The sequence below is a fragment of the Geotrypetes seraphini genome, chromosome 2 (assembly GCF_902459505.1).
Source record: "Geotrypetes seraphini chromosome 2, aGeoSer1.1, whole genome shotgun sequence".
Taxonomy (NCBI): Eukaryota; Metazoa; Chordata; class Amphibia; order Gymnophiona; family Dermophiidae; genus Geotrypetes; species Geotrypetes seraphini.
Genome location: NC_047085.1, coordinates 26228599 through 26256551, shown reverse-complemented (window position 1 = coordinate 26256551; position 27953 = coordinate 26228599). Strand labels below are relative to the sequence as shown.

The window sequence follows — 27953 nt, the reverse complement described above, 5'->3', positions numbered from 1 at the left end:
ATCGTGTAAACTTAAAAAAATTTTTTACACAGAAGAGACCCCTATTGATCAATCCCAAGATAGTCAACCTATTTTACATATTAAATCCTCTTGGTGTCCTCCGGGAGTTGTTGATCCACACATTCAGACATTTGAAGACTTAATATTGAGAGACATTGGCGGTTTAGAGAAAGATCCTCCTCCTACCCGTTTCAATCTATCTAGACAACAACAAGCTGCTGTGTCTTCTTTGGCAACTGACACTAGTATTGTTATTTATCCAGCAGATATGGGTGGAGGAATAGTCATTCAAGACACAGATTCATATGTGAGTGAGGCACAATGTCAACTTAGTGATCCCACTTATTATAAACTTTTGCAGAATGATCCTACACAATCCATACAAGATGTTATTTCACATTTATTGGTGCAAGTGCTTGAAACCAAGGTTATTACTGACAAGGAATTCAGGTTTTTGAGTTGTAAACATCCATGCATTCCAGTCATCTATTTTATCCCAAAGATTCATAAATCTTTAATTAACCCTCCGGGTAGACCAATAGTTTCTGGAATTGGATCACTGTTGGAACCTTTATCTGCTTTTTTAGATTTGTATCTCAAAGATAGGGTTCCTCTGGCCCCCTCCTACGTCTTAGACTCCACCAGTATGATTCAATTTTTAGCCTCTCTTTGTGACATACCAGCAAATGCTATACTACTGACTTTTGATATCTCAGCATTATACACCAATATTCCACAAGAAGAAGCTATTGAGATTATTAAAATTGAACTACAAGCTCAGGATATGTTAGACACTAGGATACAGTTTCTGCTTGATTTGGCCAGGGTAGCGCTCAGTATGAATTATTTCCAATTTGATTTAGATTTTAACATACAGATTAAAGGCACTGCCATGGGGTCCAAGATGGCCCCTTCCATAGCTGCCTTTACGTATCTCAGTTTGAAGAAAAATTTTTATATCCTTCTGAGTTTTGGCAATTCTTTCTCTTTTGGAAGAGATATATTGATGACGTATTGGCAGTATGGATTGGTACTTCAGAAGAGCTGGGACGTTTTTTTGACTGGCTTAATAAATGTGACTCTAATTTACAGTTCACAATGACCATGGACTCTCACCGGGTCTCTTTTTTGGACATTAATATCACATTGCAAAATGGTCAGTTTCAAACATCCATTTACCGCAAACCAACAGATAGGAATAACTTGTTACAGTATGACAGCTTCCACCCGAGACATCTAAGGAATAATATACCCACTGGACAATTTTTACATCTCAGAAGACTTTGTTCCACAGTGGAGGAATATGTATACAGAGCGGATGAAGTCAAGCAAAGATTTTTAGTGAAGGGTTATCCGCCCTCTGTTCTCAAGAAAGCTTATAAACGTGGTTTATATGCCAACCGGTCTCTGTTGCTGTAAGCTCATTCCAAATCTGATGCCTGCCCGTTGGTTTGTGTGCTGCCTTATTTTATTCACGCTTTTCAAATCAAGAAAATCATCAAACGTCACTGGCCCATCATGCAGTACCATGAAGTTTTTCAAGAGGTTCCCAGATTTGCTTTTTCAAAATCTTTCAATTTGAGACAACAATTAACTCACTCTCAGTTTTCAAGTCATGTGGTTTCTAAGTCTTTGAGGGGTCAGCATTCCCCATGTGGGCACTGCAAAGTTTGTCAGTTTAGTGCCACCATTCAACAAATGCCATTACCCTCCCGATTGAAGTACTCTCAGCATGTGACCAACTGCATGATGAACTACTCTCATCATGTAGTCTATGCTATTTCTTGTCCGTGTCAGCTGTTGTATGTGGGAAGCACTACCCGCAGCTTGAAGCTCCGCATTGGAGAACATATGAGTCACATACGCACTGCTGTGCAGGAAACCCCCCTTGTCCAGCATTGGCAAAACAAGAATCATGCTGTTACTGATTTACAATTTACAGTATTGGATTTACTCTTTAATACTAGGGGTGGTGATACAGCTCGTATGTTGTGGAGAAAGGAGCAGATATGGATCTTTGATCTCAACTCTCTCCACCCATATGGCCTTAACAATGAGATCGAGTGGGTAGCTTTCCTTTGATCATGTCTGGCTTCTGTAGTGTAATCCTGTAGTTTTTGCTCTTGTCAGTATTTGCAATGATGTCATCACGTTGTGTCACGTCCGGTTTCCCTCCCCCCTCCGGTTTAAATATCGGAGCGGGTGCCGGCGTTCTCCGTTGCACAAAAATTTTTTCATCATTTTGACTGGTATGTACTTTATGTTGCTCCTGTCTGCTATTGTCAGCTATAAGCCTTATTAAATTTTTGCATAGATAGTAGGCTTTTTGAGTTTCTTTGCCTGTGTCTATTGCTCTTTTGACATGTATTTTTGCATTTCAGATCTTTTTTGAACTTTTCACGGTTGTTACTTCTTAGTGAATCTCAAAGTACAGTGTGTGGGGTCTCCTGAAGTAGACACCGAAACGGGGCCGCGTCGGGACCCTGATGAATTTTCTTTCACAACCGAGTTAAGTGCATGTAGAAATTTTAGTGTCAACCTGAATGCAAAAGATTTGTGAACTGAATATATACAGTATTTCAATTAAGACATTCATACACAATTGAATAACCTTTTTCACACCATCGAGTTGGACTCACTTTAAACATCAATCAAGCAATGATTGGAAGATAAACTCTTTCCCAAGAGGGGGTTACCCCTCCCTCTTCAGAGTTTCATTTCTCTGAGCTGAGTTTTTGTATAGCGGGTCCCTCTCTTTGGTAGTGCTAATTACTGAGTCAGTCTGTTTTTGTTACAATTTTGCATTTTTCTGACTCTTTTGTTACTTTTCCCTGCTGAAGTGGATACAACTTAGATATGGCAGGGTGGACAAGAAGCGCCAAGTCTACAATCAAGTCCAGCATTCCAGTCGCCATGGGGATCCAGGAGGCGATCAAGGACTGCATGCTTAAGGAGGAGGACCCAGGACGGTGGATAGAGGTCTCTGTGCAGACCGAAGCCATTCCCCAGCACTACACTACAGTCTCTACACAGACGGAGGAGGCAGACCAGCTGGATGGTGACCTCATGCAGAAACTAAGGAGCCTCAGGGAGGAGGTGAAACGCCTGAGAAGCATCCGGGAGGATGAGGCCTACATCGATGGAGTCGTCCAGGAGCTGTCCCAAATCACCGAGCAGGACCATGACAAGTCCATCCTCGGGACGCCCAAATCATCAGCTTTGAGACCAACAACTGGGATACAGGAAATGGCTGACGACGCTGACTCCTGGCAGCTGGTGACCTCCTCCACGGGCAAACACAGGAGACCCCCCCCCCACCTTTTTCAATCTCTTCATCTTCTTCTTTTTCTCACCAACAGGGCAGCTCTACATCAACCCCTCAACTCACCCTGAGGAACAGATTCCAGATTCTTCAGGAAGGAACTGCCGATGAGGAACAAGAGCTGGCCCAACTCACAGCTCCATCTCTGGGAACAAATGACCGACCCCCTACGAAGAAGCGCAGAGTAATAGTTATTGGGGACTCCATGCTGAGGGGCACCGAGGGACCAATTTGCAGACTGGATATGCAATCGAGAGAGGTCTGCTGTCTGCCTGGAGCCAGAATATGGGATGTCACCATAGAAACATAGAAACATAGAAACATAGAAAGTGACGGCAGAAAAAGGCCGAGGCCCATCGAGTCTGCCCACACCGCTGACCCACCCCCCCTATTTAATCACTCTCTGATGACCTTTCCCTCCTAGAGATCCGACATGAGCATCCCATCTGTTCTTAAAATCCGACACGCTGCTGGCCTCGATCACCTGCACTGGGAGCTTGTTCCAGCTGTCAACCACTCTTTCGGTGAAGAAGTATTTCCTGGTGTCGCCATGAAACTTCCCGCCCTTTATTTTCAGCGGGTGTCCTCTTGTGGCGGAGGGTCCTTTAAGAAGGAAAATATCATCTTCTCCCTCGATACGACCAGTGACATACTTAAACGTCTCAATCATGTCTCCTCTCTCCCTGCGTTCTTCGAGAGAGTATAGCTGCAATTCGTTCAGTCTTTCTTCGTATGATAGATCTTTAAGCCCCGAGACCATCCTGGTGGCCATCCGCTGTACCGACTCGACTCTCAGTACATCTTTACGGTAATGTGGCCTCCAGAATTGTACGCAGTACTCCAGATGAGGCCTCACCATGGTTCTGTACAAGGGCATTAGGACGTCGGGCTTCCGACTAACAAAGCTTCTCCGGATACAACCCAACATTTGCCTAGCCCTGGATGAGGCCTTCTCCACTTGATTGGCCGTTTTCATGTCTTCACTGATGATCACCCCCAAATCCCGTTCTGCTGTAGTCCTTGCTAAGGTTTTACCATTTAATGTGTACGTTCTGCACGGATTATTGTTGCCCAGGTGCATGACCTTGCATTTGTTAGCGTTGAAGCCAAGCTGCCAGGTCGAGGACCAATGTTCCAATAAAACCAGGTCTTGCGTCATGCTGTCGGACAGACTGCCGTTACCCACAATGTTACATAGTTTGGCATCATCGGCGAATAATGCTATTTTACCTTGAAGCCCCTGAGTCATGTCTCTTACGAATATGTTGAAAAGGATCGGGCCCAAGACCGAGCCCTGCGGCACCCCACTGGTCACTTCCGTCGTTTTAGAGATGGTACCATTAACCACCACCCTCTGAGTTCTTCCACTCAGCCAATCGTGGACCCATGCTGTAAATGTTTCACCTAATCCCATTGATTTCATCTGTCTTGATAGACTACTCAGGCCCCAAGACAACTTTCCCATGCTTCTCGTCCATGTGGGAACAAACGACACTGCCAGGAACACCCTGGAGAACATCACCAGAGACTTTGGAGCCCTGGGTGAGAGGCTAAAGTGGACTGGAGCGCAGGTGGTCTTCTCCTCAATCCTTCCAGTTAGAGGCAAAGGGAGAGCCAGGGACGAGCGTATCCTGAGGACTAACGAATGGCTACAGGGATGGTGCCGGGATATGAACTTCAGATTCCTGAACCATGGAGAGGCGCTACAAGGACTTCAGGGACCAGACAGACTCCATCTGACCAGTAGAGGTAAGTACGTCTTCGGACACCGACTAGCCCGCCTGCTTGGGGCTTTAAACTAGGTAAGTTGGGGGAGGGTACCCACTCACATACCAGTGCAGTAAGGAACTATCCTGATGAGGTGAGTCAAAACTCCGAGGTAAGTACCCACACTGCAAACAGTTCTCTAGGGGTCACACCAACTCAGGTAGAAAAAGTATCAAAGGGACTTAGCAAATATAAGGTGTGGAAGGCTATGTATGTTAATGCACACAGTTTAGGCATTAAAATTCTGGAATTGGAGACTGAAATAAGGAATGCTGAACTAGACGTGGTGGCGATATCCGAAACTTGGTTAACGGACTCTCATGGGTGGGATATGGCTATACTGGGTTATAACCTACTACGTCAGGACAGAGTGGGCAGGTTAGGTGGTGGGGTAGCACTATACATTAAAGAGGACATCAAAACCACCAGGATCACAGATGTCAAGTACACCGGGGAATCCCTCTGGGTAAACCTGGCAAGAGGCAGAGAAAGGCGACTGTATCTTGGTGTGATATACAGACCCCCAAGACAACTGGATGACATGGATGCAGACTTAATTGAAGACATTGAGAATATCACTCTACTAGGGGACTTCAATATGCCTGATGCAGACTGGAATACACTTTCAGCAACAACCAGCGCTAGCAGGAGGCTATTAAACTCCATAAAGGGAGCACGTCTCAAACAAATGGTAATGGAGCCTACTAGGACCCAGGCGATCCTCGACCTGGTACTCACCAATGGGGAAAGCGTCTCAGAGATCTCGGTAGGAGATACGCTAGCCTCCAGCGACAACAACATGGTATGGTTCAGCCTTAGGAAAGGCTTCCCCAGATCAAGCACAAAAACAAAGGTACTTAATTTCCGAGGCACTGACTTCGCACGCATGGGAGATTTCATCCATCGGACGCTGCAGGACCAAGCTGAGACAGGTAGTGTGGAAACTATGTGGTCAACCCTGAAATCAGCCATACATGAAGCAACTGACCGCTACATAAAATCAGTACATAAGCAGCTAAGAAACAATAAACCCCAATGGTTCATCGCAGAGATCTCGTACCTTGTTAAGGAGAAGAAAAAAGCATTTCTTTCCTACAAACGTATGGAGACAAGAGAAGCTATCATAGATTATAGGACCAGGTCTACAGCGGTCAAAACAGCAGTTAGGGAAGCCAAACTTTGTGTGGAAGAAACTCTAGCAAAAAACATTAAGAAGGGGGACAAATAGGAAAAAGAACACAGATGGGATAGTTTGCCTTAGCAAACCAGATGGGAATTACGTGGAAGCAGATTCCGATAAAGCCGAACTACTGAATGAATACTTCTGCTCAGTCTTTACATGCGAGGCACCAGTTAAGGGCTAATACAAGCGTGGAAAACCCGTTTCAGAATTTTGAGTTCACACCAGGTGACGTTTACAGCGAACTGACAAGACTCAAGGTGAACAAAGCCATGGGACCGGACAATCTGCACCCAAGAGTGCTCAAAGAGTTGTGTGATGTCCTGGCGGAACCGCTAGCCTTGCTCTTCAATTTCTCCCTAAGTACGGGGACAGTACCCTTGGACTGGAAAACAGCCAATGCCATTCCTCTGCACAAAAAGGGTTGCAGGGCAGAGGCTGCGAATTACAGACCGGTGAGTCTCACATCAATAGTGTGTAAACTCATGGAAACATTAATTAAACGCAAATTAGACACGATCTTGAATGAGGGGAATCTACGGGATCACAATCAACATGGATTCACCAAGGGTAGGTCCTGCCAATCCAATCTCATCAGCTTCTTTGACTGGGTGACAAGGAAGCTGGACTTGGGAGAGTCTATGGATGTAGTGTACCTGGACTTCAGTAAAGCTTTTGACAGCGTCCCACACCGCAGGCTGTTGAGCAAGATGAAATCGATAGGGTTAGGAGAGACACTGACTGCATGGGTCCATGATTGGCTAAGTGGAAAACTTCAAAGGGCGGTGGTTAACGGCACCCTCTCTAAAACATCGGAGGTGACCAGCGGAGTACCGCAGGGCTCAGTCCTGGATCCACTCCTTTTCAACATATTCATAGGGGACCTGACTCAGGGGCTTCAGGGTAAAATAACATTATTCGCCGATGACGCCAAACTATGTAACATAGTAAGTGAATGCAATTTTCAGGATAGTATGGCACAGGACCTGCTTACATTGGAAAGATGGTCCTCGACCTGGCAGCTGGGCTTCAACGCTAAGAAATGTAAGGTTATGCATCTCGGTAGCAGAACTTACACCTTGAATGGAGAAACTTTAACTAGGACTTCAGCAGAACGAGATTTAGGAGTAATCATCAGTGCAGACATGAAAACTGCCAATCAAGTAGAGAAGGCTTCATCTAAGGCAAGGCAGATGATGGGATGTATCAAAAGAAGTTTCATCAGCAGGAAGCCTGAAGTCATAATGCCATTGTACAGAACCATGGTGAGACCTCATCTGGAATACTGTGTACAATTCTGGAGGCCACATTACCTTAAAGATGTGCTCAGAGTTGAATCGGTTCAGCAGATGGCCACCAGGATGATCTCGGGCCTCAAGGGCCTCTCGTACGAAGAGAGACTAAACAAATTGCAGCTTTACACTCTAAAGGAACGTAGGGACAGGGGAGACATGATTGAGACATTTAAATACATCACAGGACATATCGAGGTGGAAGATGATATCTTCTTTCTCAAAGGACCCTCAGCCACAAGAGGGCATCCGCTCAAACTCAGGGGCGGTAAATTTCATGGCGACATCAGGAAGTATTTCTTCACAGAAAGAGTGGTTGACCGTTGGAATAAGCTTCCGGTGCAGGTGATCGAGGCCAGCAGTGTGCTGGACTTTAAGAATAAATGGGATGCCTCTGTGGGATCCCTACGAGGGTCGATCTGAAGAATTGGTCACTAGGTATAGACTTAAGAGGATGGGTCAGTAGAGTGGGCAGACTTGATGGGCTATAGCCCTTTTCTGCCGTCATCTTTCTATGTTCTATGTTCTAGAGAGGAACCTGCAGTGCTAATGACAGTGTGTCCAGTATTAAGAGAAAAGATAAGATGCAAATGAGTAGCGAGACTCCACCTAGCTTCAGGCCAAAGTTTAATATGGAAAGAAAAAAAAAAAAAATTGGCTATGTCAAATTTTAAAATTAGTAGAATTGCATGCAGCACTAAGGAAGCTAGAAATGTTCCCTGTTGAAAAACAAAGGGGATTGCAAAGAGGTGAAAATCTGCCCATGGGACCCCTTAAAATATTTATCCCCTCCCTGTAAAACCCTCGTGGGAGAGGGGATGTTAGGAGAAAATAATTTGAGACGATGCCTTAAACAGAGATGGGAGGAGGCAAGGAGGCTAAAATTGTAGCTTAGGGGTGTCCTGTACAGTGAAGGTACATTTTATGGAAGGTGTGGCCAGCTGACTGTAAATGTAAATTCTTCACACATGCATGCTTTATTTTGTTAAATGATATTCATGTGCATCGAATGATAAGTATAATCTGTTTTTGTATGCTGCCTGTATATTTATATTTGCTTAGCAAGAGTTATGAAGCTACAGCATTAGGGAACGTGCCATTGTGTTTATGTATGTTAATAAAAAAGAAAGATTAGATCTTGCCAAAGGGACGGATTATTTTTTTCCGGTATAGAGCTTAGAAGGACAGACAGTACAGGAGGTTCACTCCCTGTTGTGGTAAACAGGGAGGGTTTGCTGTGAGATTTTTCCCAACTACATTAGTCGGTTGAGGAATTTTAAAAATATAATTTATAAAGGTAAATGGAGCAATTATAATTAAATTAAGATACTGAGGAGTACAGGGAGTTAATTTACAAGCTGTCCGTTAAAGGGATATAAGTAATAGATTTCTGAGAGTTTGTATTTGCCAAATTCCCGATGTGTTACCGTGGAAATGGCCCGTTTGAACTAAAGGTGTAGGGATCTTTGTAATTCAATGCTTTAATGAGTAAAACAGGGCTCAACGTAATTAGAAACCAGACTTAAATGGTTTTGTATCTGAATCTATTTGCCTATATCATAAATCCTTAGGAGTCTTATCTTGCTTCCCGCTTTAACCTAGAGAATGTGAGAAAGAGATGGAAAAAAAAGGAAAAAGTTCACTCATGCCCTAGCATTTAACTTATATGCTTGAACTGAAGTACCAAACACATCATAACATCAAAGAGGTTATAACTATGATAGAATATCCCACTCTTATAAATGACACTGGGGAATCCCTTTGGGTTAATTTGGACAGAGGGAAGGACAAATGCTTGTATCTTGGCGTGATTTACAGACCCCCAAGACAACAGGATGACCTGGATATGGAAATAATCGGAGATATAGAAAATATCACCTTGCGTGGGGACACAGTATTGTTAGGTGACTTTAACATGCCAGATGTGGATTGGGATACACTTACCTCTGCGCTTCCGGCAGCAGTAGGAGGCTATTAAACTCTATGAAGGGAGCTGGTCTCAAGCAACTGGTGTTGGACCCTACGAGGGATCAGGCAATACTGGACCTATTGCTTACCAATGGGGAAAGTGTAACAGAGGTCTCGGTGGGGGACACATTGGCCTCCAGCGACCACAACATGGTATGGTTCGATCTTAGGAAAGGTTTCACTAAATCCACCACACTAACCAAGGTCCTCAAATTCAAAGACACAATCTTCCTAGACATGGGTTCCTTTGTTCACCAGGAGCTTCAAAGGCAAACAGAAACCAATAGCGTAGAAGAAATGTGGTCGACTTTGAAAGCCACCATACAGGAAGCGACAAGCCGCTATGTTAAATTAGTAAGCAAACGGCGAAGGAACAACAAGCCGCAGTGGTTTACTGCGGAGATCTCAGACCTCATCAAGGAGAAGAAAAAAGCATTCATCTCTTACAATCGGGGAAACAGGACTCTAGAGCTGACTACTTGACCAAATCAAAAGCCGTCAAAACAGCAGTTAGGGAGGCTAAATTCCACATGGAGGAGTCTCTAGCAAAGAACATCCGGAAGGGAGATAAATCCTTCTTCAGGTATATCAGTGACAGAAGTAGGAACTCAGGCGGGATCGTACGTCTTAAGAAACCAGACGGAGACTATGTGGAAAAGGATTCGGAAAAAGCCCAACTATTAAATGAATACTTCTGCTCAGTCTTCACCCGTGAAGCACCGGGGCTAGGCCCTCAGCTACAGACAAGGGCCGACTCAGTTGACCCGTTTAGTAACTTCGAGTTTACGCCCAGCAGTGTCTACAGTGAGCTGTCAAAGCTCAAGGTTAACAAGGCAATGGGGCCTGACAACCTACACCCCAGGGTGCTTAGGGAGATGAGTGATGTCTTGGCAGAGCCACTGTCTGCACTCTTCAACCTCTCCCTTAGTACAGGCAGCGTCCCGTTGGACTGGAGGACGGCCAACGTCATTCCACTCCACAAAAAAGGCTCAAAGACGGAGACAGCAAACTACAGACCAGTGAGTCTAACATCGATAGTGAGTAAACTAATGGAAACTCTAATCAAACACCAGTTGGATAAGATCCTGGATGAGGAGAATCTACGGGATCCCCGTCAACATGGATTTACTAAGGGAAGATCATGCCAATCCAACCGTATCAGCTTCTTTGACTGGGTGACGGGGAAGCTGATATTGGGGAGTCCCTGGACATAGTGTACCTGGACTTTAGCAAAGCATTCGATAGCGTACCACACCGCAGGTTGCTGGGCAAGATGAGTTCTATAGGATTAGGAGACACATTGACGAAATGGGTTGGGAACTGGCTTGGAGGTAGGCTTCAAAGGGTAGTGGTGAATGGCACCCCCTCCGAAATGACGGAGGTGATCAGTGGAGTGCCACAGGGCTCGGTCTTGGGCCCGATCCTATTCAACATCTTTATAAGGGACTTGACAGAAGGGCTTCGAGGGAAAATAACTTTATTCGCCGATGACGCCAAACTAAGTAATGTAGTGGGCAAATGCACAACGGACGAAGATTCGACACCCGACATGATACATGACCTACTCCAGGCCATGGTGAGGCCACACTTGGAGTACTGTGTTCAGTTTTGGAGACCACACTACCGAAAGGACGTGCTGAGGATCGAGTCGGTTCAGCGAACGGCCACCAGGATGGTCATGGGGCTCAAGGATCTCACGTATGAAGAAAGACTAAAGAAATTGCGACTGTACTCACTCGAGGAAAGAAGAGAACGGGGAGATATGATTGAAACGTATAAATACATCACGGGATGCATCGAGTCGGAAGATGACATCTTCTGGCTCATGGGACCCTCGACCACCAGAGGGCATCCGTTGAAAATCAGGGGAGGGAAGTTTCATGGCGACTCCAGGAAGTACTTCTTCACCGAAAGAGTGGTAGATCATTGGAACAGACTCCCACTCCAGGTGATAAAGGCCAGCAGCGTGACGGATTTTAAGAAAAAATGGGATACTCTTGTGGGATCTTTAAGGGAGTAAATTCAGGGGGGGGGATACTTGGAATGGGCAGACTTGGTGGGCTATAGCCCTTTTCTGCTGCTTTTTTCTATGTTTCTATGTTTCTACTGGAGTGCTGGTCTAGGACCTGGCAGCTCAGCTTCAATGCCAAAAAATGCAAAGTTATGCACCTGGGCAGCCAAAATCCATGCAAGATCTATACCCTTAATGGCGAGATCCTAGCAAAAACGGTAGCAGAACGAGACTTGGGGGTGATTGTCAGTGAGGACATGAAGGCTCCAATCAAGTGGAGCAAGCTTCATCCAAGGCAAGACAAATCATAGGTTGCATACGCAGGGGTTTCGTCAGCCGTAAGCTGGAAGTCATTATGCCATTGTACAGATCCATGGTGAGACCCCACCTGGAATACTGTGTGCAATTCTGGAGGCCGCATTATCGCAAGGATGTGCTGAGACTGGAGTCGGTTCAGAGAATGGCCACCCGGATGGTCTCGGGACTCAAGGATCTCCCGTACGAGGAACGGCTAGACAAATTGCGGCTGTACTCGCTCGAGGAGCGCAGGGAGAGGGGGGACATGATCGAGGCGTTCAAGTATCTCACGGGCCGCATCGAGACTGAGGAAGATATCTTCTTTTTCAGGGGTCCCGCGACAACAAGAGGGCATCCGTGGAAAATCAGAGGCGGAAAACTACGAGGTGACACCAGGAAATTCTTTTTCACTGAAAGGGTGGTTGATCGCTGGAATAGTCTTCCACTGCAGGTGATTGAGGCTAGTAGCGTGCCTGATTTTAAGGCCAAATGGGATCGACACATGGGATCTATTCACAGGGCAAAGGAAGGGGAGGGACAGTAGGGTGGGCAGACTTGATGGGCCGTGGCCCTTATCTGCTATCTATTTCTATGTTTCTATGACATGGTATTTTAAATTCTGTTTTTTATAGATTTACAGTTACACTTTAAATCAGTGGCTTTATCTTGCTTTCAGTTAGGACAAACCAAATACACCCCTAACAGAGGAGAATTGTTGTATTGATAAATAATAGAGGGAATTTGGGAAAAGAACTGAAAACAGTGATATACATTATTTTACTTCTGTAGATTGGCAGGGGTGGAAGAGAGGAACAGAATGGAGAATTATAAAAATAATGGTCTCCCTTGCTTTCCAGTATTGTAACTTTATCCCAGTGTTCTTTATTAGGTCTGTCATATCTCATGTTTTGGAATATGAATTTTTTGTTCCCATGCACGTTTGTGTACATTCTAAATACAATTGGAAAACGAAATAAATTTTAAATAAACTTGGTAGTTAAAATTAAAACTCCAGAGGAAGGGAATAGTTATTATGTAAAGACAGTGCAGATTTATGCTAATTAGTTCTGAATTGGTTCAGGCTTTACACAGTCATGCTTGGACTGGATTAACTCTCCTAATCTTATAGTTTAGTGACATTTAGTTAAATTCCGAGGAGCTTTAAAAACAAACACAAAATTGTCTTTACCCTTATTTTTATTGTTGTCAAGGGCTTAGTATTTGGAATTTACTTGGTAAAAGAAAGAACTGGGGAAACAAGACAAGAAACAGAGAACGAGACATTGGTGATGTTAAGACATTACCTGGGGAGAAGGAAAACAAACAACAACAAAAAATACATGTGAATTTGGTGAAGCAAGGATGCATGATAGCTGCCGAAAGTTGCAGATAGGATAGTGTACGTTTGATAAACGGGGTATGTGTCACGTGCATGTATTATGTCCTTATTATAAGGGATATTCTAGTTGGAATAGGCAGGTGTGAGTAAAGTTCCAAGTTATTTTTGTTTAGGTAAGCTCTTTGGGGTAGGAACTGAATAAAGCAACTATGGATTGACACTATATATGTTCTAGTGTAACATGTAATTTAATAATTTCCTCTGTTAAGACCAGTGGATCTGCATTAACATTATTGTAGTGTATCATTTTTTTTGTTTTGTTTTACAGTACACTGTATAAGTCCCTTTTACACATCTGGCAAGGGGCGCTTCCCCCTATCACTTTTCTTTTGTCTTAACAATGAGTAAGAAAAAGTTGTGCTTCAAGTAATCTTGACATGACCTTGCACTTTAAGATTTAAAATGTTTCTTTTTCCTCTTATCATTGATGCTGCAATACTTCATGCTCCCTCGGTACCTAACCCTGTACGCTGTATCTTGCTTTACCTAGTAAGATCTGCATCTTTCTGTAGATTGAAGTAGACTAGCCAGTTGTGTCCCTGATTACATTCTCTCTTATGACTGTGTGACTTGACTGAAGACTAAATTTTTTGTTTTCTCTTTCTGAAGTTCTAGCATACATTTAGACTCCAAACCGTTTGATTATGCCTTTTCTGATTCCTGTGCCATGTGCTACATAGAAATTTATTTTGCTAATGTGTGCACACCAATATGTCAGGTTTTATGCTGTTGTTTTTCTTCTTCCTTTTGTCTAACTGTGTTTCTTTGCGGATTTAAGTTCAGCCCTGACTCCTTGACGGATGAAAGAAAGTTTAAGGCCCCCTGGAGCTCTATGTTTGTTTGTGCCATGTAATCTTTGTGTTGTCTGCCGGTTTGGTTTGTGGGGTACCCCGGGGAAACCAAATATACCATTGGACATTTTTGGAGTTTTTTATCCCCATTTTTGCATTTTGGGTTTTTTCCCCCCCCTATCTAAATTGCACAATACCTTTTCATTTCTTGTTTTTATGGCCTGAGTGCTGTTTAGTTAGGGGTTATCTTATTTAGAAAAAGGTTATATAGACATAATGGTATTTTTCTGTGCACTACACTGAGTTTATCCTTATGGTCTCTCTTGCATGCCTTACACTAGTTGTGCACACTAAACCATTTCACCATGTCCTCTTATGAATATTGTGTACTTAAATGTTGTTTCTCTCTTGCCGTACTTATGACCAGTAAATGAATTATTTTTGTCACTTGTTGCCACCCGCAGTACAGGCAACATGCTCTCTCTCTCTCTCTTTTTCTTTGAATCACCTCACTGGGCTTCGGCTGCTGAATGATGATACCTGGACTCCTTTCAAGCTGGTGTGTCCCTCCCTGTATGTGCAGACACCTTTCATTCCGAGTATGCACCTTACCAGTTTAAAGAGATTGCTAGACTTGAAACGCCACATCCTGAACTTTTAATTTCTTGGACACTTTCTCTCCCATGTTTTGTTTCTGCCCCTTCTGACATTTTGCTGGACTTTATATTTTCTTCAGTTTTGGCTCAGGACATTACTTCCATGATGGACTCATTATTTTATCCTGTATTTTCTTTTTAAGTTACCTCTTTATTCTTTCCTGCCACGTTATTAGTTTCTTTTTAATGCTTTCTTTTTCTTTTGATTGCTTGCCTCTTGTATTTCAACTTGAAAGAAACACATTTCAAATATGTATTTATTGCTTTCATAGGTTCCTATGGTCTGATTCTACTATTAATGATTCTCGCTGCTGTTTTTAATTAGCAATGACCCATGTGTTGTATTGATTGCTAAACTTGTGCCATCCCAATTTTCATGCTGTGTACGACGAATCACAGTTCTGAGTTCTATGCCTGTTCTGTACTGTGCATCTGCATTTGCCCTGTGTTTTTTATTGTTCTACTGTTTGCCTTTTGTGCCTACATTCTCTAAACTGTTGTTCAGTTTAGATAGATAGTTGGGAGGACTGCCCCTCCTCCACGCCTTTGTTTCTTCCTCTCTCTGCCACCCTTTGTGTGGCGGCCCTCAGCTTGCAGTTCTTCGGCCCGCCAAGAGGGGAATAAGATGGATAACCTGGACATACTGGCCTCATTTGTGTATGCTGGACACTACAGACATTTTTAACATATATTTTCCCATAGCCTAACAGCTTGCTTTTACAAGCTAACCAGATGGCTCAGCCTTTACCTTGCTGTTTGTTACCCAGCTGGCCTTTACTGCAAAGTTCCTGTCTCCATTCCCTGCTGGGAGGATACTTCTCCAAGCTTATGCTGAGCTGTTATCAGTGCTGTATGACTTAACAAATGCAAGGCACCCTGAAAAGCCATAAAACATTTATAAAAAGCAACAATCCCTGCAGGATGACGTGGGAGTAGAGAGATGAAGAAGCCTTGTACCAAGACAGAAGCTATGGGAACCAGGCACAGCTGGGGTGCTGAAAGGTCACTCTTGCCAACTTTCTGCATAAGACTATCTACAAAGTTGCCATCCTGAAGATGTACAGCGTTGTAAAACCATAAATTAGCATCTGCAAGGTGATAAGGATCTCAGAGCTGGAGGAAGAAAGTTCATGAAGAATTCTCTGTTTCTGCTTGTGCCCCCCTCCTGGGGGGGAAGTGAGAGAGGCGTGGACTGGGGGGAGGAATAGTTAGGTATACATTTTTGTACCAATAGGGAAGTACATGACCAGAGTTCGGGGATGTGCTTTTTGGAACAAAGGAAGAATTTCTCTGTATAAAAAAACATGCATCACAGGTAGAGCCAGAGATTCACTTGCGTATGTCAGCGGGGAAGTATTAGCCCCCTGCTAGGCATATCAGTGTAAGTTCTACTCTCCATTGCATATTCTGAACTGACAATATATTTATTTCTGCTATGCCTTTGCTGCTGCAATTTTTTAAGTCTTTATACTAACAATAAAAATATTGTCTGTTTTGGAAAATACAATGCCATCTCCTAGTCATTCCAATGAGATAAAATAAGTGGCATTACTTCATTCCCATCTCTATATCATTGATAAATATGTAAAAAAAGCAGCTGTCCCAGCACAGACCCCTGGGTAACCCCACTATTTACCACTAATACCCCTCTCATATAAATTCAAATCTATAAATCAGCTTTGGGATGTGAAAAATATTCTTTCCACTGTTAACTGTTCCATCCCGTTAAGGTGGAGTCCATCCTTTCAGAACAAGCTCCCCTTTTTCCAGAAGGTTGCCCAGTTCCTAACAAATCTAAATCCCTCATCCCTGCACCATCATCTCAACCATGCATTCAGACTTTGGAGCTCTACCTGCCTCTTGGGTTCTGTGCATGGAACTGGGAGTTTTTCTGAAAATGCAAACCTGGAGGATCTGGATTTCTGATAATGGGTGAGTCATCCCCCAACAGGTAGTCCGAGATGAAGGTTGTGAAAAATTGGCTATGCTTACCAGAAAAAGTCAAAAGGACTGCTGTGGTTTGGACTGAAAAGGCACAGAAGTTTTCTGCTGCCTTTGTTGTCTGGACCATCTGAGTTGTTCATCGAGCAGATATAACATGTTGGCGATATCTGTGATTTCAGTAGAAATTTGTGTGCTTGAAAGTATTTGAATATCTCCTTGGTGAGCTGTGGGGATGTTTTACTTCCAAGATCAAATTCTATACATGTTCCAACAGTTGTTTAAAGATGTTTGTTGTTTTCTTACATTCCTGTTTAGAGTGTCATATACTGTTTTTCAGTTATGAAATTTCCTAGGTTCCTAGGTTATTCGGCAAACTGGAGTAGCAAGAGGGGCATGCTATACTGATATATAAGTTTGATCTCAGTCTCCACCTGCTGCTCAGTCTCCTCCTCCACGTGTATAAAAAAGGTGCACTTAGAGGAGCTCTTAAAGAGCTTCTCTGTTCCACCGAAAACAAAGAACTAATGGTCCCGTGAGTCGGCAGCGGGCAGGAAGGCACTTGCGCATGCACGGTATGGGCAGTTTGAGATTTTTTCATTTTAAAAGTAACAGCACACTTTTGCACTGCCAATACCAGGCTCCATGCATGACGTCACCCACATGTAAGAATATGCTGCCTGCTTGTCCTTGATAAAGCTCTAAACAATAGGCACAAAGATAATTTGAGGGTGGCAGTTACAACCTTCAACTCCTTTCTGGGCAGAATGGATCAATCATTTATTATGCCACTGGGTTAATAGTCTATATATGAAAATGGTTTATTAGAATTTACTATAATGCTTTCCTTTTCAAAGCCCAACAGTTTACAATAAAATAAAATACATATGCAAAAATTGGAAAAGAACTCCAGTTGATCAGACATATTTCAGATTATTCCAGTCTGAGTAATGGCAACACAACAGATGTCAAAGTTTACATATGACTACATAACATTCTCTGCAATGCTCGTTAGCTCCATGCACAATTTTAATTATTTTCCCTAACTTGCACCATTTTTCTGTTTCCTATTCTATCAAAACAATTTTCTCATATGCAGACTAAATTTTACTTCAAAATATATAGACTGATTAACAAAGGAGATATAAATGTGACTTTTTTCCCCATTACCTTACTCTGGAGACCGATAGGCTGTACAAATGAATATGCTGAATAATCTCATCGATTAGTTTGTCAGTCATAGCTTCAAAATCAGCAAAGGTATCATTCTAGTAAAGAGAAATGTCAGTGGTATATGGTGAATGAAATAATAGCGTTGTCAATGTGCTTGTTCATTCTGCAAACATCAGATAGTATCTTCATTATACAATAATGTACCGGTATGCCAAAATATTTTAAATGGGAGTAAGCTATGGGACTGATCTTATGCTGGTGTTGCTATTAAGCAATCTTTGAATAGCCAAGCTAAAGATGCATTAAATTAAATTTAACAAGGATACTTATATTCTACTTTATCCAAACAGGTAATGGTGAATTGCAATAATACATTTTGGATTGTAATCTTTCATAGGGTTCTGTGTTGTCCTCTCATATTGTTTATTGTATACTTTTGTTGGCTAGTACTGGTTATTCTGGTCTGCTCTGCCATACAGAAACATAGAAAAATGAAGGTAGATAAAGACCATATGGCCTATCTAGTCTGCCTAACCATACGTGTCGGAACGAAGGGGTGGAGGGGGGGGGGCACAGGGGCTGTGGCCTCCCCAAAATTTGCCCGGCATTAGGGGGGGAGCAAACAGGGCAGCTGCCCTATCTTCCACCGCAGCATGCAAGTGACTTCGCCTATGCTCCGGGGCTCTAACGCTGAGCTTGCCGGCTTCCTGACCCTTTTCTGACAAAACTGGAAGTTACGTCATGAGGGGCGGAAGGAGAAGCGAAGCCCCCTTCTCTCCCTGCCCTACCAGGCTATGCAGCCAGCCCCCCTCACTACTTGCCAGGCTCTGCACTGCACCCTGTCCCCCCACCCTGCCAGGCTCTAGGCCCTGCACCGTCCCCTCTCCCTACTAGGCTCTAGACCCTGCAACCTGTCCCCTCTCCCTGCTAGGCTCTGCACCCTGTCACATCTTCTCTTCCACTTCTGGTGGTCTAGTGGTAGACTGGGCCAGGACAGCAAAATTGATATGTGTTTTTTCATAGAAAGAAGGGGACAATGTGATAGTTGAAAACAAATTAATTAGCAATGTCTCACTACATCTAATAAATGCCATTGATTTTAGAATGCAGGTAGCAAAATAAATATTCTCTTGTACAAACCTGATTTTTTTCAGACATTAGGAAATCTAGCTTTGATCCAGGAAGTCCCAACTCAATAAATGTCTTCACCAGTCTCAGATCTGCACTATTTCCTAAAAATAAAATAAAATAAATCAGTGATTATGTAGAAAAAAAGACCTTTCTGAACAGCATACCATTCTTATTGTACAAGTGATTTCTAAGTTTCTTAGTTTTATTAAACAATTTGCTATAATAATAATAATAACAACAACTTATATACCACAATACCGTAAAGTTCTATGCAGTTTACAAAGATTAAGCAAAGTTACAAATTGATTGACTTTAAGAGGGGAGGAAGAAAGAGGGTTAATAGGACAGGAAATCCATTTTTGAGGAGAGAGTGATCAATGGAACAAGTTAATCGCTATAGAGGGGAGAGAGAAGAGAGGATCAGTTGTCTAGATACTTTAAGAACAGGTGTGTTTTCAGACGTTTCCTAAATTCCTCATAAGTAGTGGGCGAAAGCAATTGTTCTAGGTCTTTACCCCATGATGCTGCTTGGTGCGAGAGAAGATGTTCATGGTGTTTTTTCAGTTTACAACCTCTCACTGGGGGGGAAACGAGCTTCTCTTGTGTCTGTTGGCTGAGAAGACGAAAAGGTCAGTTATATATTTAGGTGCAAGTCCGTGTAGTGCTTTGAAGCAGAAGCAGGCAAATTTAAACTTTACGCGCGCCTCCATTGGCAGCCAATGCAGCTGCTGGTAGTAGGGTGTCACGTGGTCAAACTTCCTCAGCCCAAAGATCAGTTTGACCGCTGCATTTTGCATCAATTGTAAACGCTGCATGTTCTTTTGGGAAATTGCTAAATAGGCGATGTTACAGTAGTCAAGTAGACTCAGTACGAGGGATTGGACTAGGGTTCTGAATGCCGCTGTATCGAAATAAGCTTTAATGGATCTGAGTTTCCAGAGAGTGAAAAATCCCTTTCTGATCAAGAAGTCCACCTGGTCTCTCATGGTTAGGCACTGATCCAAAGTTACACCTAGTATCTTTATGGTAGGTTGGATAGGGTAATTAAGATTATTGATACATAGTAGAGATTTGGTGTCAAGCAGATGTGGCGAAGCAACGAAGAAAATTGTTTTTTCTGAATTAAGTTTGAGCCTAAAGGTTGTCATCTAGTGCTCCATCACGTTTATAGTTTCAGAGATAGAATTAACGAATGGGATGATGATCGTAAAATCATCTGCATAACTAAATAGTTTTATACCTAACTGGGTTAGCTCCGTGCCTAGTGAGGACATGTAGACGTTGAAGAGCAATGGAGATAGCGGAGACCCTTGTGGCACACCGGATGGATTGCTCCAGGTATCTGAAAGTTCATAATTAAAACGTACTTGATAAGTGCGGGACATAAGGAAGCCACGGAACCAATTCAGCACCTCGTCCCAGATACCAATGGCGTTTAGGCATTGCAGCTGTTTCCCATGGTCTACTAGATCAAAGGCAGAACTCATATCGAATTGCATAACCAGGGCATTAAGGCCCTTACTAAACAGTAGGCGCAGATTGTCTAAAATAGCCGCAATTACTGTCTCAGTACTGAATAACGGCCTAAAACCGGATTGAGTTTCATGTAGAAGAGAGAACTGATCCAGATAATCCATCAGTTGGGTGTGTACCAATCCCTCCATAATTTTTACAATAAACGGAATGAATGCTACTGGTCTGTAGTTGGATATTATAGCTGAAGATTCTTTTCGATTTTTTAGAATTGGGGTTATTATTAAGTGACCATTATTAAAGAGGAACTTCCCAGTTTTTAGGTTATGAGCCAAATATTGCATCAACGATAGTTTAAATACTAAAGGTGCCGCTTTCATGATTTCTGGGGGGCAATCAAGTGGAGAAGGCTTCATCTAAGGCAAGGCAGATATTGGGTTGTATCAATAGAAGTTTCGTCAGCCGAAAGCCTGAAGTCATAATGCCGTTGTACAGGGCCATGGTGAGACCTCATCTGGAGTACTGTGTGCAATTCTGGAGGCCATATTACAGTAGAGATGTGCGCAGAATTGAATCGGTTAAGCGGACGGCCACCAGGATGATCTCGGGGCTCAAGGGTCTCTCGTACGAAGAGAGACTGAACAAATTGCAGCTCTACACTCTCGAGGAACGTAGGGAGAGGGGAGACATTTAAGTACCTCACAGGACGTGTCGAAGTGGAAGATGATATTTTCTTTCTCAAGGGACCCTCGGCCACAAGAGGGCACCCGCTCAAACTCAGGGGGGGGGAAAATTTCATGGCGACACCAGAAAGTATTTCTTCACAGAGAGAGTGGTTGATCATTGGAACAAGCTTCCAGTGCAGGTGATCGAGGCAGACAGCGTGCCAGACTTTAAGAATAAATGGGATACCCATGTGGGATCCCTACGAGGGTCAAGATAAGGAAATTGGGTCATTAGGGCATAGACAGGGGGTGGGTAAGCAGAGTGGGCAGACTTGATGGGCTGCAGCCCTTTTCTGCTGTCATCTTCTATGTTTCATCTTCTTCTATATGAGTCCAGAACGCAATAGGATTTAGAGTATTTATTATATAGTCTGTTGTAATTGTTCCACTCTAAATCTTGAAAGGAGCTCCAGATCATGTCTGCCGGTGTATCATTTCCTTGGGTGATAGGTATCGGATGATCACTAGGGTCGTTTGTTGAACAATGAATTCTAAGGTTTTTAGTTTTTGAATCGAAGTGTAGTGCTAAGTCATTTGCAGAGGGTAACTTAGAGTTGTGTGTGGGTGTGGTGTAGCGAGCGGTGTCAAATAAATTTGTGATCAGGTTGAATAGCTCTTTTGTATTGATTTCTGTACTGTACTGTACTCTACTTTGCATCCATAAATTGTAGAAACTGGGCTATTTGATAGCATTACAATAGTACTGAACATATAAACAGTGAGATCATACAGCAAGATGTCTTTATTTATTAAACACAAAGTGAGCAGGGCATAAAGATATCACATCCAGGTTGCTAGAATCTGTGAAATAAGAACTATCTGTAATCAAAGTTTAATTTTTATTTCTAGGTATTTCAATATGAATCTGAACCAGTCTTCCCTGAGGAATCCATCCCAACGTTATATTTTGAAAATGAGGTGCTTTCAGGCAGATATAAGCTTTTTAAATTAGATCAGAAAATCCAAGATGGCCGCCGCTGCAGCAATTTTAGTACTAAAAAAGGCCTGGGAAACCACAGCAATTTCTGGATTTTAGGGATAGGGAAACCTGGTACTATCCCTAAAATTGCTCAAAACCTGTTTTCAAAGACCCCCCCAAAATCGATCTAACAGGTTGTCAGCCTATTACTCATTGTGCCATGCTATGTGCTGGGAGCTGCAGAAATAAGAACATAAGCAGTGCCTCCGCTGGGTCAGACCATAGGTCCATCCTGCCCGGCAGTCCGCTCCCGCGGCGGCCCAAACAGGTCACGACCTGTCTGAATCACCAGAAGGGGCTCCCTTGCCACCTTGGTTTCTCATTGAAGTCCTATCTTCCCATCGTAGTCCTAACCCTCCGGTCTTGCACATGCACGACCTGTTGGGTTTCTATACTTATTACCTGGTTAGCTTTCTATACCTGTGTTACATCCAAGCACAGCTGAAACGACACGATATATTCTTAGTGATGGCGCCACAGCTTTTAATGCCACAACATTTAAGAGAGGAAAACAATTTGGCCCATTTTAAAAGCCTCCTTGAGATGCAAATCTATCTCATGCATATTTATTGTGGATATCCTGAAAACCTGACCTGGCTCTGAAGGACCGGAATTGCCTACCCCTGCCCTAGGAGAATGAGGCATACCCAATTCTTCTAAACACTCCTTAGAGTATTTTGAGTCAGATTCCCAAGTGACGTTAAGATCTTTACTCATTTGGCAGACAAACTTGGTAAAGGATATCTGATCTGAAAAGGTATGACCTTGTGGAGGAGAAGGTGACCTTGAGGTTGCTCTCAACGCAGAAAACCAGGGTGAAATCTCTCTGGAGTATTGATACCTGAGATCTGAATCCATAGGCAAAGATGACCCACTTATAGAATGTGAAGAGAACATCGCATGAGAAGAATTCGACTGACGAGAGTAGTGAGGCTCTGGAACAGATCTCCTCAACAAAGGAGCTGGTGGCCTTGAGGATTCTCTATGCTTTGATAAACGAGACCTGTCTCGAGAAAAAGACCTCGACATATGATATGGAGAACTATGCCTTGAATCACGGTTCCGTGATTGAGTCAGATCCAGCCTGGAAGATGAATGTCAAGGAGTCCTTGTCCTATGCCTCGAAAAGGGCAATGCCTTATGTGAGGAGGGAGGACTGGAAGTCGGAGAACGACATCGAGATATCAAAAAGGACTCAGCTCCTTGTGTCATGGTATCTCGAGGCATTCTTAAGGTCTGAGCTCCTTGCACAGAGTGGGTAGATTCAGCTCGAGGCACTCTTAAGAACACGACTCCTTGCACAGAGTGGGTAGATTCAGCTCAAGGCACTCTTAAGAACACGACTCCTTGCACAGAGTGGGTAGATTCAGCTCGAGGAAATTCCAAAGACTTGACTCCTTGTAATACTGCTGAGTGCTCAGGCTGGACTACAGGAAGCAGAGTGAAGGCAGGAGTTAATTGGGCAAGCATGTTACCAAACTCCTGATGCAGAAGAGTTGCCAACATATTCTGCAAAACTGACACCGAGATCACTGAAATCTGGTACATTTGGTGTGGCTACAGTTTCCAAGGAAGATGACCTCAAGGAAGAGTGCTGCCTCGATCTTGAGACGTTTCCTGGGCAGCTTCAAAACCACCGGTTCTAAGGGTGGCATGTCTGGAGGAGTTGACTTAGCTATCTTACCTGAGGAAAACAGTGAGGATAACGGATCCTCAGGCGAAGATTTAGCTGATTTCCCTGAAGATGAGGACTTCCCAAATGAGGAAGGTTTGATTAAGGTCGAAGTTAAAGGTGTTTGCCCCATAGACTTCACTGGAGTGGAGGTCGAGGCCGGAATCAGGGTCAGGGCCTTTGGCAAAGGCCGATTCATGCCGCCGAATATGTTTTCAAGCTGAACTCGACGACGTTTGAGAGCCCGAAGTTGAAGTGTAGCACAGCGGGTGCACGACTCCAGACGATGGTCGGGTCCTAAACACTGAACACACCACTTGTGTGGGTCAGTGAGAGAGATTTTGCGTTGACACTGGCTACACTTCTTGAAGCCTGTGACCGGCCGGGACGTAAAAGGAAACACCACAATGGCTAAATTGAAGCCCGCAGGCTGAGGCCGCGGAGTAGGTCCTGCCATGACATGAGGGAAAAAACAAACAAAACTCATAAATTAAAAAAAAAAAAAACCACGCGAAATAACCCCCACAGTGACCCTGTAAAGAAAATACATGAGCCGTGGTGAGAGAAAGCTTGAGTAGAACTAACTCTTCGTGCAGAGCGTCGAAACGAGGACTTCTCGGCTCCACGGAAAACTTAGAACTGAGGAGACGCGCGCCCTAGGTTGGTCAGGAGGGCATTCGCGCATGCGCGGTGCGGCGGTTGCGAAGTTCTAAAATTTCTTCAAGCAAGTCTGCTTGCGAGGCTGTCCGCATCGGGGCTCCATGGACGACGTCACCCATATGTGAGAATATGCTTGCCTGCTTGTTCTGGGATAAATATGTTCATATTTTATTAATTCTTGTATCTCGCTTAGTAAAACTAAATAAGCGATTCATCAAAGTCGAATAAACTTGAAACAGCTTACAGAGAAATCCTCTGCCTCAAGAAGCCTAGCAATAGACTGGATGTTTCTTCTGACTTCCTTTCAGGCCACAACCTCCCAGCTGAAGACCTCAATCCCCATCAGACCCCACACGTGCAATGGGGGGAATGCCATCGGCTTTGATCCTGGATGAACCGCCACAAAGCCACACAGCCTGTGCTCAAACCCACTAGCAGATGAATCTGGAGATAGGGTTACCAGACATCCGGATTTCCCAGGACATGTCCTCCTTTTTGAGGACACGTCCCAGGGGTCTGCACAGCTTTTCAAAACCTGGCATTTTATCTGGTTTTGAAAAGCTTCCAGTAAAAATTGGGTCTTCTGGGGGCAGGGCTGAGGGGGGGGGGGTCAGAATGGGGAGGGACTATGGGCGTGGCCAGTGGTCTGGATTTTTCTTAAGGAAAATCTGGTAACCCTACCTGGGGCAAAGCAGCCAATTCCCTGGAAGCAGATTCTGCACCCCAGAGTCTCTGCAGTCTCCCACAGCCAGAACTGTCACTCAAAGGGGAACCTGTGCAGCATGAAAGAATTGACAAGATCGGAAAAATATTGAAAAGAGGGGGGGGGACCCACAAGCAGAAGAGACAAGCTCCTACTGTCTCACTTGTAGGAAGACACACTGGGGAGCTGAGGGGCAGTCCAGGGATGCAGGAGGTAGAGAAAAAGTATGCAAATGAAGCTTCCTACACAGTCCTCATGGAAAGGGGTACACAAAACCCGAGAGTTCAGGAATAGAGTGAGGTTGTACAAGAAGGGTGCATTGGGAGAAGTATGTCCAGTAGGAAAAAGGAAGTATTGATGCCTCTGTATAAGACTCTGGTGAGACCTCATTTAGAATATTCTAAATTTTACAATATCCAGGGTACAATTCTGGAGACTGCACCTTCAAAAAAATATAACCAGGATGGAGTTAGTCCAGAGGACGGCTATTAAAATGGTTGGTAGTCTTTGTCATAAGGCCTTATGGGGACAGACTTAAAGATCTCAATATATATACTTTGGAGAAGAGGGGAGATATAATAGACACGTTTAAATACCTACATGGCATAAATGCGCATGAGGTGAGTTTCTTTCACTAGAAAGGAAGCTCCGGAATGAGAGGTCATAGGATGAAGTTAAGAGGTGATAGGCTCAGAAGTAATCTAAGGAAATACTTTTATATAGAAAGGGTGGTAAATGTGTGAAACAGTCTTCCGTTAGAAGTGGTGGAGACATAGACTGTCTGAATTCAAGAAAAAAATGGGACAGTCATGTGGGATCTCTTAGCGAGAGGAAGAGATAATAGATGCTGTGGATTGGCAGACCGGTTGGGCCATTTGGCTTTTGCCTGCCATCATGTTTCCTACCATTGTTCTTACTACTGTTTAATTATATAGCGCTTAAAGGCGTACGCAGCGCTGTACATTTTGACATTTATAGACCGTTCCCTGCTCAGAAGAGTTTCCAATATAACTTGGACAGACAGACATGACATATAGGGTTGGGGAGGCAGAATTCAAGGTGAGCTGAGTTAGGAGTTGAAAGCACTCTCAAAGAGGTGGGGGCTTTTAGGCATCTTTCATCTTCTCATTAAGGAAATATTTTCTCATGTTTTCTATGTATCTTCCTCCCTTAAATTTCATATCATGACTGAGACTTTGAAATTCCTTTTCTATGGAAAATTTACTTCACTCTGAACTGTTTTCATCCTCTCCATGTCCCTATAAATTTATTGCATCCAGCAATATAAAAAATATTTCAGGTGGAATCTTTTACTATTCAGCCACTGAATAATTTGCCTTCTTTAACCTACTACTATTTATCGCTTTCATGGCACTGAAAGGTGTATGCAGCATTGTACATTTTGACATTTAATAGACGGTCCTTGCTCAGAAGAGCTTACAACCTAACTTGGACAGACAAACATGACATATAGGGTTGAGGATGCAGAAACCCAATAGGGTTGGAGGTGCAGAACCCAAGCTGAGAGGAGTTAGGAGTTACAAGCAGTCTCAAAGAGATGGGCTTTTAACTTAACTTTAACACTGCCATCTTGTTGATAATACCTCTACTTATACAATTAAGCATAATAATGTACCTATTCATTTATTACGTTAACTAGTTACCTTCATGTCCTCTGATGCACTTACTCATACAGCTTTCTCTTTAATATACTATATTAATTCTCATTAGAAACAGAAAGAGCAGCACACCTCGGTGCTAGGTAAGAGATTTCCAATACAGCAATATTCAAAACCATTTGCCTGCATAAATAACTATTTTAAGTTGGTAAATTTTCCTACCTGAAAACTACTGCCTGTATACTTTAAGCTGGATAATAGAAGGGATTTTCTGTGGGTATGCTTAGATCAGGGGAGTACAATATCATACGCATATTCAATTTCTAGTGTTGTCAATGCTTCTGATAAAACCAAGCTGAAGATACAGTCTCAACACACTGGGGCACATTTTCTGAAAGGGACACCAAGACAGTGCCTACAGTCAACATGAAGGTCTTTGATATGACTATATTATATATACTTTTAAAAACCACTGCAGTGTTCTCCCCAGAAATTTTTTCCAGCCGGGTGGCATGAAAAAGTAGCCGGGTGGGGCGGGATGAGGAAATTTGGTGGTGGGGAAAATTAACCCCCTTTTTTACTAAGGTGCGCTAGCATTTTTAGTGCGCGCAAACCCCTGCGCTACATGGGAAAACTAACGCCAACTCAATGCTGGCGTTAGCATTTAGCGCGCATGACAATTCCTCCGCGCGCTAAGCGCACACTAAAACCACTATCGTAACTTAGTAAAAGGAGCCCTAAACGTGTACCATTTTTATTAGTTAATTATTATTATTATTTTTCAATGCTCAATATGACTTCCTTTTTTAAGGTTTGACACTTGTGCCAGAATATTTTTACTAAATTTAAGAAGTATTTGCCCTCTTTCAAATGGTATAGAGGTTTAAAAAAGGGAAAGGCATTAATTAAGTCATTAGGTTCAATCTAGCCATTTATTTCTGCATGAATTTAAACAACTAAAAAGAAAAATAAATATAGCTCATCCAGTCATACAAGAAATGGCTCTACAGCAGGGGTGCCCACACTTTTTGGGCTTGCGAGCTACTTTTAAAATGACCAAGTCAAAATGATCTACCAACAATAAAATTTTTAAATAAAAACACAAAGCACACTGTACGCAGAGAAAATGTTAATTATCATTTATATTCCGCGAGTTTTCAAAGAGGTCAAGGCAGAAGATTCTATGCAATGTCA

At 43.2% G+C, this 27953-nt stretch overlaps 1 protein-coding gene across 10 annotated transcripts in view; it reads right to left on the bottom strand.

The window, feature by feature from the left end:
- Positions 1-27953, bottom strand: part of FAM135B (family with sequence similarity 135 member B) — a 412048-nt gene that overhangs the window by 42347 nt on the left and 341748 nt on the right. For all 10 annotated transcript variants that reach the window (XM_033934533.1, XM_033934537.1, XM_033934535.1 and 7 more), the window contains 2 exons: positions 18938-19029; positions 17795-17892 (listed from right to left, as the gene is read on the bottom strand). In XM_033934533.1, coding sequence (XP_033790424.1) covers positions 17795-17892; positions 18938-19029 — 190 coding nt within the window. The remainder of the gene's footprint in view (positions 1-17794; positions 17893-18937; positions 19030-27953) is intronic.